Consider the following 11,055-nt stretch of genomic DNA (forward strand, 5'->3'; position numbering starts at 1 on the left):
GTTACAACCAAGATACGCAGAAGAACGTCTCTAAATGCAAAATACTGTGAACCTTGTAGAAGATGGGTTATAGCAGTTCGGGCTGGTACTTGTGCTATAATTTCATTTTCTTGGCACACTTTTGGCCCCTTAGCACCATTTGAACATTGCTTAAATACTATAGCTTATTCTGAGTATTGTTACTGACCATGCCCACCCTTTTTCACCAGCATACCCATCTTCTGGTGGCTGCTACTAGCAGGCTGATGTCAGAAACCATTCACATGATCTCTTGAACATGACAATGACGTTACTGAGCCCAAATGGCCTTCACAGTCACTAGATCTCAATCCAATAGAGCACTTTTGGGATGTGATGGATGGGGAGATGCATATCATAGATGTGCAGCTAACAAATCTGCAGCCCCCATGTGATGTCATGTCAGCTGTCAGTGCTTCAGATCATTCACAGCAAATTTAAGCTGCTAATGATGCATTTTGCAATTCTAATTTTCCAAACTGCATCTAAATTATAAAATAGTCCTCAGTCTAACTCAGTGAAATATGACTATTATTTATCTGTTCTTTTGTAAGTTGATAGCTTTCCTTTTTGAAGGCTGTGAAAGTCACTTTTTTTATATAATTTCCAGCATTCTTATATATTTCACTTGATGCTCAAGTTTTCATTACTTCAATTACTGAGTCAAGTCTAACACAAGGAAGTGAATGACTTCTCAATCACACAAAGCTGTTTTGTGAAATCAGATTTGGTCCTTGACCAGCTTTTTAAATTTCTATTTCATGCATTCAACCGAAAGTCATTAATATTTTTTGTGTTGTGTATCTGTTGCAAAAATGAATGCTTCCAACTTGTAGTACATCTTTTTTTTTCCAAATTTTGCACGCTGAGCTTATAAATTTAGTTTCGGAAAACAATATAAATTTTATAACAATATATCCGTATGAGTTAAATTTGTCTTTGGTGTTTTGTGATCAAACTCACGGCAACACTGTTCTCAAATGTACAGGCACATTCATAATGCCCATATGTGTTTTTTTGAATGGGGGGTGACTAAGTGTTTTACATCGATCGGTCAGCTTACAGTAATGGGAAGGAAACTATACTGTCCTTTTAACATTTGATAAACAAAAACTATTTCTTAATTTTGAGATAATACACAATTTTCTGTGCCTTCTAATTTACAAACTATCTAATAGCAATACTTTTTTCTAGATACTCAGAGGATATTCAGTTGAACTGTAATCCTGCACTGACTCATCTACATGCATTTGTCTCCACCAGACTCAGAATCTGAGCTTTCCCTGAGCGGCTTTGAGACGGTAGCCAGCCAATCCTGTGAGGAAGACGAGGACGAGGACGAAGGCTCTGTCATGTTAAGCAGCACTTGCAGCAGCCCCGCCAGCACGCTGGAGCAGGATCACCATGGCGACAAGGCTGAGACTCAACCCAATGGGATAACAAAGCATAGGTCAGCTCTGCAATACGCCATCACAGTTTCTTAAATGGACTGTTGACCTCTGGTTCTTTTAATCTCACATCCAAAAATGAACAAGCTCATCAAAGTCACTGCCCTTTCATACAACATAGCAGCCTAATATTGTTGAATTTTTTATTCTTTAATTCAAATTTGTTATTAGTGTCAGATATGTATAACAGCATATTAGGTTAAAAAAGAGAAATAAAAAATTTAGGGTGGACTAGGCAATGGGTCATATTCTCAGAAAAAAAAATTGATTCTGACGTTCTGATTGTACGATAGATTACAAATAAACTTGATGCCTAATTTGACCATTTAGTAGAAGAACTGCAAATTGATAGAGTTATCAGAAACTCCATTAGCTAACACATGAAAGTATTTTATTAAGCTGTCCTTCCACTTTCTTAAACACTTATCCAGTTCAGGGTCACGGGAATATTTGGTCAACTGTGTAATTTAAAGAATAAAGAGCTGATGCTAATCTAATAAAAACATACCCGAGGGAAACCACTAACATATGTTCAGTCTGTCAGGAATTGGGGAATTTTTATTTTATTTTAAAGCAACACTTATTTTTAAGTTAAGAGAACCTAATTCTCCTTGAGATCTTGAAGGTTTATGAAAATTGATTACAGCTGGTTTAAAAATTCTGTGCTTTGACCAGTAAATTCAAGTGCCTACCTGTAACTGAACAGAAAGTAAGGATAAGGTAGTAGGACTGGTATTTTTCTTACTTGAAGATCCTCATACTATGAATTATGAGTCTCTTTAACATAATCTTAAAGAGATTATTTCTTCCCAGTAAGTTTTAAGCTAGTTTTGAGGCATGCTTGAAAAACTTAGAGGAAGTTGAAATTGCACATCATGAGCATTCTGGAATGTCCACTCTACTGTTGAACAGGTGTTCCATTCCAGAATAAAACCTTTTCCAATGCCCATTCTTATGAAATGGAACTTTGTGGAATGCCTGCATGGTTCTGTTCTAAGACCAACAATCTCTTGCAGATATATTATGCATATATTATCCATTATCAGATGCCTACTGTATAAAGTGTCAATTGTATGCTGATGATGCAAACGTTTATGTATCATCACAGACTACTCAGCAGGCTGAAGAGTTTTTCAATGATCTGTTTTTAGTTTGCAAAATGTTAAATATAAGTTGAAGTAAAATATTTACTTGTATCTTATTGAAAATCAGTCAGTACCGATGAGAAGGGACTAAATAAGGCAATAGATAAGTGAATACATAAAGTAATTTATGTATGTATAGTAATTTTGTATAGCTTGGTGTTGTCCAGGATTCCAAATTAGAATCCCAGTCAGACATATTTTTCATATTGTATGTTTGGGTGGAGGTAGCCAAAATAAGACTTTGAAAAATAGAGGACCGCAAGCCAAAATAAACCGTTATGCATTTCAGAAGATGTATAATTTATTCAGCTCTAAGAATTTGATTCATTTCTTGTTCATAAAATGTGTTTTTAAATGTGTGAAGGGCCTTACCCACATAAAATAAAACTTAAAAAATGTGCCACTACAATTAAAATCAGTTTTATTTTATTTATTAGTACCAGTTCACAACCACATTCACCTCAAAACAGTTTACATTATAATGTAAAGACCCTCCAATATTAGAAAGAAACCCTAACATTCACATGACCCACAATAAGCATGTACTTGGTGAAAGTGGGAACGAAAATCTCCCTTTTAACAGGAAAAAATCTCCAGCAGAAAGAGGGAGGGGCAGCCACCTGGGACCAGTTAGAGGTGAGGGAAGAGAAAAACCACTATGGGAGAGAGAGACAGAGTTTAATAATTACTAATGATTAAATGGAGTACAGGTATATAAACACCCGCAGAGTGAAAAGAAAGCAGTAAAGAAGAAACGCTTAGTGCATCACATGAAGACTCTGCAGTCTAAGCCTACTGCAGCATAACTAAGAGAGGGTTCAGGGTCATCTGATCCAGCCATATCTATATGCTTTATTAACAAAGGAAGCTTTAAGCCTAATCTTTAAAGTAGAGAGGGCGTCTGTCTCTCAGATGTAGACAAGCTAGTGTAAATCAGCAAAATCTAAACTATTGCTGCCATCACATAAAACGGCATTCACTGACTTTAAAGTTCTATATTTGTACAACACTATGGTTTAAACTAAAGCAAATATTTAATCACTGATATCAGTTTTTAATGCATGCAATATGTCTTGGGGTTTTTTTTGTTTTGTTTTGTTTTCAGTCTTTATGTCCAGTCTTGTTATAATTACTGTTTGCATGGTTGTTTGTTTGTCTCAGTTTATAGATGGTCTTTATGTTTATAATAGAGTGCTGTATCTTTAAAAGCCTAAGGTATAACAGTTAGTTGCATTTTTATTTAAATGTAACAGTGTTTACATGTATCACTCCTGTCAAATGAATTAAATTTCTTTTATTTAAACATCGTAAATTTATTTTAAAAATTTAAATTCAAATATTTTCAAGAAGAAAACGGTGAAAGTATTTTAGTCATGGAGCCTCATTGCTTCACTTTACAAGGATGGATCAACCTCATCGTACCACCGATGTCACCACTTGAAGTTGGATTAAAAGATATTTAGTTGATGTAACTGAAAAGAAATGAAAATTTGGTCAGGATGATATTTTTTGTTCATTGGGAACTACAAAGCAAGTAGTAAAGAAGTAAAGATATTCTTGGTAACATTATTGATATGGTTGCACTTCCTCCCATTTGACTTTGTGTGACATTGTTAATGGTGTAAGGGGTGTGATCACGTTAATCCAACGTTGCTAAGTAAAACAATGTGGTTTTCTGACAAAAAGCAAAAATAAATCAATTTAAAAAGTGTCTTCACAAAAGCATAAAAGTTTTTCTCTGAGAAATTTGAGGGTTTTTTCCTTAAATGTATCCCTCTCATTTAAGCTTTACTTACTACCACTATAATCTAATTCTTTTTTCCCTAAGCATATTTTTGTTTCACCTATGCAGTTCTAGATACTTAATAACCCACTCGAACAGTCCTTTTTTTCAGTGATCTTTTTAACTTCCTCAGGTGTTTCCACTTCACAGTGTGAATAATTTAGAGTCATGGGCAGCCTGGTAAAGGCACAAGAAAGAGTTGTAGTATAGAAAGGACTCCGCTCTCTGTTGGAGCTGTTAAATATTGATAAGGTCACAGTGTAATGCAATAATCAGTTTGCAGTATGATCCCTTGTTGGCTGATCCCTCGGGCAGCTGGGGAGTGCGGTTCACGTTATTTGGGTGATTTTTAAATGTCATCATTACGCTAACCCCTCGGTTTTTACATTTTATTTTTGTACTTTAAACTAATCTCCAGCCTGCACACCTTTTTAGACAGTTTGAGACAGACAAGACATAAGTGCTGCTGATGGATGATTCTTGCTAACCACCTTTGCTGCTGGTATTGTCTGTCTGTCTGGGCTTTGTTCCAGTGTGTCACATAACACATTAGGCTATTGTTGACTATATTCACTTGATGTGATGCCTGCAGCAGGTATTGTATGTCTGGCACATTTACTCCAGTGGAATATTTTTAGTGCACTAGAACAAAATGAATGCATCACATACACTTTTTAGAAGAACTGTAATTTTGTGTGTGTGTGTCTGTCTGTGACGTGTCATTTTAGGACAAGCTTACCGGCGCCAATGTTTTCAAGGAATGACTTCAGCATTTGGAGCATCTTGAGGAACTGCATTGGAATGGTGAGAATTTTTTTCTAGAGTTGTTTTTATTGCCCATCTGTTATGATGACGAGGGTCTTGTCATGCAAAATAGCCTCGTGCAGGTGCAGACGACACTTAGTTAGACTTGTGGTGACTCTTTTCCCAATAGTTTGCCAGTAAATTGATTTATGTCCTGATACTAGCAAAAACAAATACATTTCTTTTAGCCTAAGCTGCATTAGTGCACACTAAACTTAAACTGACTGTATTATAAATCTCTGAACCAACCCTTAGGTTTAGTTTCCAAGCACCGCAGAAGGCAGTTGTTGAAAAAAACACAATCTACACTATTTTCTCAGCACTAAACAGAAGAAGAAGAAAGCTAGACAACTGGTGGTGACAATAATTGAGCATTTAGCTACTTAAATTCCAAATAGAGGCCAGAAGAGCTAATTGAGAATGACTCTATATTTATCAAGTAACCAAAAACATAATTCCAAACCATTTTTTATAAAAACTATGACATCTGTGTAACTAACCTACTCCTACTCTAGCACAACTTGGGAGATCAAGCAAAACATCACATATTCTGAAAGTCTCGGGTTAAGTGTCAGGGTATTCGTGAATCATGATGACTTTCATCTCACAAGGTCACTCTTCTATTTGAAGTATTTTCTGAAGCTTTTTCTTTTATTACCAGCCCGGTTACAGCAAATGCAGCAATAAATACTCACCTTAATGCGGTAGATACTTTGGTCCAGAGCAACATAAATGCTTGTATATACCAAATGACCAAACATTGATCCTTTTTAACACTCAGCAGCTCAGTGCACTGCCATGTCAAAAGACCTTATTTCCTCTTTGTAATGAAACCTTGTCCTTCAATTCTCCTTGATGTCCCTTTCAGGAGCTCTCCAAGATTACAATGCCAGTGATTTTCAACGAGCCGCTTAGCTTCTTGCAGCGTCTCACAGAGTACATGGAGCACACGTACCTCATTCACCAGGCCAACGCATCTTCAGATTCTATTGAGAGAATGAAGGTAGTCAATAGGTTTTCTACTTAAACTGCCCACAGGCACAGCTTAACAAATTTTTGCTTCTAGTTTAGTTTCTCTGATTTGGTGTGTGTTTTTTATCTACTGTGGCAGTGTGTGGCTGCGTTTGCAGTGTCTGCTGTGGCCTCCCAGTGGGAGCGAACAGGTAAACCGTTCAACCCTCTACTGGGAGAAACCTATGAACTAGTCAGGTAAGTGAGCTGGTCCCAATTATGTCCAAAACTGACTGTATGAAAAATTCTTGGCAATTAAACATTTTGAAGTGCCCAGTCTCTAGTGTGGGATATTAATTGTGATGATGATTAACAAAATACACTCACTGGATGCTATATTAGGTGCATACTGCTAATAGCAGATCAGATCCCATTTTGACTTCAGATCATTCATGTTCAAAAGACAGTTTGCGATAATTTGAGCTTTGTGATAGGGTCGTTACCCTGCTGGAAGCAAAGGATGGGTACGCTGTGGTAATAAAGAGATGGAATTAGTAAGCAGCAATACTCAGGTAGGCTGTGGAGTTTAAACATTGTTCAAAGTGTGCCAAAAAATATCTGCCACACCATTACACCACCACTAGCAGCCTGAATTGTTGATACGATGCAGGATGAATCCATTCTTTCATGTTGTTTACACAAAATTCTGACCCTACTATCCAAATGTCACAGCAGAGATGGAAACTCATCAGACCAAACAACATTTTTCCATTCATGTATTGTCCAATTTTGGCTGTGGGAATTTTAAACTCAGTTTCCTGTGTTTAGTTGGCAGGAGTGGTACCTGGTGTGGTCTTTTTCTGTTGTAACCCATCTGCTTCAATGTTCGACATGTTGCGCATTCAGAGAGCATTCATTCGCCAAAAAAACCCCACTAGATGAGCAGTTTCTGAAACACTCAGACAATCCAATCTGGCACCCACAATCATGCCATGTTCAAGTTCAGCAGGTCACGTGTGCCTAAATGCACAGAGTTGCTGCCATGTGATTAACTGATTACATATTTGTGCTAACAAGTGGTTGAGCAGGTGTGCCTAATAAAGTGGCCACTGAGTGTATTTTACCTAGCAACAAGTTCTTAAATTCTACTGTGCAGCTTACCAAACATACACAGCTGTCTTCAAATGCCTCCATTCATCATAGCTGTGTCCCTGGTTATTTCAGGGAGGATCTGGGCTTCAGGCTCATCTCAGAGCAGGTGAGCCACCACCCTCCGGTCAGCGCCTTTCACGCTGAGGGCTTGAAGCAGGACTTTGTTTTTCATGGCTCTATTTATCCCAAACTCAAATTCTGGGGCAAGAGTGTGGAAGCTGAGCCGAAAGGAACAATCACACTGGAGCTGCCCAAGTAAGAGCTGCTAGCTGTTTTTAAAAAGGAAATATTACCTTTATCAATATTTATCCTTTCACCAGTTCGCCTATTGCCTTTTCTATTACCATTTTGAAAGTGCACATAGTGCCAAACGGTTTTGTGGGGGTTTTTTTTCCTCCAGGCACAATGAAGCCTACACATGGACAAATCCCACATGTTGTGTTCACAATATCATTGTTGGTCAGCTGTGGATTGAACAGTATGGAAATGTGGAGGTGGTCAACCACAGGTAAGAGGATCAGCATGTAAAATGCTTGTACATAAAGTACTTGTTGAGAATTATTGAAGCATTAAAATAATAATAATGGATTGGATTTATATAGCGCTTTTCAAGGCACCCAAAGCGCTTTACAATGCCATTATTCATTCACTCTCACATTCATACACTGGTGGAGGCAAGCTACAGTTGTAGCCACAGCTGCCCTGGGGCAGGCTGACAGAAGCGAGGCTGCCATATCGCGCCATCGGCCCCTCTGGCCAACACCAGTAGGCGGGAGGGTAAAGTGTCTTGCCCAAGGACACAGAGCCCAGGAATCGAACCGGCGACCTTCCGGTTACAGATGCGCTTCCCAACCCCCTGAGCCACCGTCGCCCGATAAGGCAAAGAAATAAAGTGAAATGTGATTCACAGTGTTATTCTGTCTGCATTTGCATTTTAAACATGTTTTTAATGTGCGATAATTAAATAGGAAGCAGCCTTTGGTCTTTATTACATTATTTAATGAAAAACAAAATGAAACCATCGTTATCACTGGCACATGCACTAAAGTTAAATTGAAACAATGCTTAGCCAACCAAACAAAAAACTGTGTTTTATGTTGTATTGTTAAGAGCAGTCTGACATTTGTGTTACAAGATTTAAAGTGCTGTCATTAGCTTTCATGGGAATTTGTAACAGAGGTTTTTCTTTCTTAGACAAAGGCAAGTAAAGAAAAAAAAGTGGCCTGAAGCCATGATGTTTCACATCAAACACTTCTTTTATTAGCCAGCTAAGCTACGCTACTTAACAACGTGTTCCTTTTATTAATGCTTTCATTATAACACAATACATGCAGACATAAAAAGGAACACATAGCACTGATCTAATATCTAAGTATCATGTGTTTAAAATTGCGGCTAAAGAATAAGTGTGATACAACTGATAAAAATATTTGGGGGAAGTGTTGCTCTTGAAGAAAACAGACTGAGCAAATGAGGAAGTCTTGTGTGACTCATCCTGTTTCTCTTTTCACTCAGAACTGGTGAAAGGTGCTACTTGAATTTCAAACCATGTGGCCTTTTTGGAAAAGAGCTACACAAAGTTGAAGGATATATTCTGGATAAAAGGTAGAGCAAGATGTTCAGAGATGTCTTTTAAATAATGAGCTGTCTTTGCAGAAAAGACTGATTACAGTCTTGAATGTTGAATAAAATAGTGATGTAAGAGTGGGAGAAAATGCCTTCTCTTTAACCTTTAAGTCAGAATCTACATCACACACTGAAACATACCATAGGACACTATGAAACATTAGTTTTCTTCCATATTACATGGAATGACAGTGAATGTCAGAGAGCTTATTTATCTGCCTAAAACTAACAATTTTTCCCTCATCCACCCCTCCCCATATGTTTGGGTGGATATGACTGAATAAGCAGCTGTTTAAAGGTGCTTCATTTGTAAATTAGGATCTACAAAATGTAGTATCAGCCTATTTTAAAATTGAATCATTGTGCAAAAAATCACTTAACAATTCATATGGTTAATAACTCATTGCAGTGTTAATTGCCTTTTTGACAAAATAAAAGTCAAAATACTCGAGTGTGGAAGAGGCGGTTAAAATCAGCAAACTGTAAAAACAAAGACAGTTCAATTAAAGATGGAGGATAAGCAAATCCAGTGAGTCATTGTAAACATAACTAGTGTGCATGATCACAAGAACCAGACCAAATTTATATGCTGATAAATAATGTGCAGCAATAAGAGATGCTAACAAGCAAGAAGATGAGAAGAGCTTGTGTTTTTTCTTGTTGTTGTTTTTTTACTCAACATGATGTCCAGGCCAAAAACTAGATTTTGGTTTCATTCAAAATATTACATTTCCAGAAATCTCCCACTCGCAAAAGTGTTGTGTGGGTTTTTTCTTTTTTTCTTTTTTAGAGCTTTTGTTATGTTGATGCTAAAAACAGAATGAAAAAAAAAATCATTACAACTGAAATCATTACTAGTGTTTGTGCCTCGGGACATTAGTGTGCGTTTGTGTGTGTGTGTGTGTACGGTTAAGGTTAGAGTACGTATTCAGGATATTAATGCAACTCCTCTGAAGTCTGTGTGTGTTTGACAGCAAAAAGAAGCTGTGTGCTCTCTATGGGAAGTGGACAGAGTGCCTCTATGTTGTTGACCCATCTGCCTTTGAAGCACACAAGAAAAACAACAAAAAAGGGGCAGAGGATAAGAAGGGCGGCAATGCGGTATGAATTACTGAACACTGTGGAATCCCTTCACTTTACTGTTGTGATGGTTGCATGAGTAATATCATCCAGTGGTAAAAATGGCAAGCGAACGAGATCGTTAGTGTTCATATTTAACACGTTCTGTAATGATGCATCTTGGCTGGAGCTCATCTGTCTGTTCAGCATTATTTGTGTTTGTCGTGCTGTTCAGGGTTGCGCTGAGGATCAGGAGGAGGTTCCTTCACCACCTGCAGACACTGTGGAGGTGGTTCCTGGCAGCCAGCTGCTGTGGAAAATAGCACCCAGACCAGCTAACTCTGTCCAGGTCCTGCTGATTAATGCACCATTCTTTATTGGGTACTCTTAAAAGAAGTACAATGTTTTAACGTACAAACGCAATCTTTAATTGCAGATGTACAACTTCACATGCTTTGCGATGCAGCTGAACGAGTTGCATAAGGAGATGGAGGGAGTCATCCCTCAGACTGACTGCAGGCTCAGACCGGACATACGAGCCATGGAGAACGGTGACATCGGTAATGATTGGTGGTACTTAACCTAAACTGAAACTGGGGGGAAATTTTCATTTGCGTACTCAAAAAATGTCAAATATTTTAATAGACCTCGCCAGCGAGGAGAAGAAGAGACTCGAGGAAAAACAGAGAGCTGCTCGGAAAAACCGCTCCAAAGCGGATGAAGAGTGGAAGACGAGGTGAGACTGTATTCTTCTTTCTTTATACTTTGACACAGTAAACATGAAACCATGCAGGACTGACTAATTCCAGGCAATATTAAACCATCAGCCTTTGTTAGTGCAGATAAAATACCATTGCCTTTCTATTACCTCATATGAAGTTTTCATGGCGTATCAATGAATTAACAGTTTTTATTTATATGGTGTCACACTTTGCGTGTTGAAAAGCTCAAGCTGTATCTTCATTTTATCTTCACTTTTCTTATTTTTCTGCTGCATCCTCGCTTTGATGTTAAGAAGCCCTGCCCTTGGCCCGAGGTTAGAGCTGTTCGCTGTTTGCATCTGAAATGT

General features: G+C 37.9%; 1 protein-coding gene across 4 annotated transcripts in view; it reads left to right on the forward strand.

Annotated features, from left to right (window-relative positions):
* osbpl1a (oxysterol binding protein-like 1A) overlaps window positions 1-11,055 on the forward strand; it is a 32,399-nt gene that overhangs the window by 20,370 nt on the left and 974 nt on the right. For 2 of the 4 annotated variants that reach the window (XM_019351847.2, XM_003439750.4), the window contains exons 17-28: window positions 1,282-1,468; window positions 5,123-5,198; window positions 6,067-6,201; window positions 6,310-6,407; window positions 7,374-7,556; window positions 7,702-7,809; window positions 8,817-8,906; window positions 9,902-10,028; window positions 10,222-10,335; window positions 10,423-10,546; window positions 10,632-10,722; window positions 11,002-11,022. In XM_019351847.2, the coding sequence (XP_019207392.1) occupies window positions 1,282-1,468; window positions 5,123-5,198; window positions 6,067-6,201; window positions 6,310-6,407; window positions 7,374-7,556; window positions 7,702-7,809; window positions 8,817-8,906; window positions 9,902-10,028; window positions 10,222-10,335; window positions 10,423-10,546; window positions 10,632-10,722; window positions 11,002-11,022 (1,354 nt within the window). The remainder of the gene's footprint in view (window positions 1-1,281; window positions 1,469-5,122; window positions 5,199-6,066; window positions 6,202-6,309; window positions 6,408-7,373; window positions 7,557-7,701; window positions 7,810-8,816; window positions 8,907-9,901; window positions 10,029-10,221; window positions 10,336-10,422; window positions 10,547-10,631; window positions 10,723-11,001; window positions 11,023-11,055) is intronic. The other 2 variants (XM_019351848.2, XM_019351849.2) reach the window with 2 other exon arrangements.

This window comes from Oreochromis niloticus, linkage group LG23, assembly GCF_001858045.2.
Source record: "Oreochromis niloticus isolate F11D_XX linkage group LG23, O_niloticus_UMD_NMBU, whole genome shotgun sequence".
In the NCBI taxonomy this organism is placed as follows: domain Eukaryota; kingdom Metazoa; phylum Chordata; class Actinopteri; order Cichliformes; family Cichlidae; genus Oreochromis; species Oreochromis niloticus.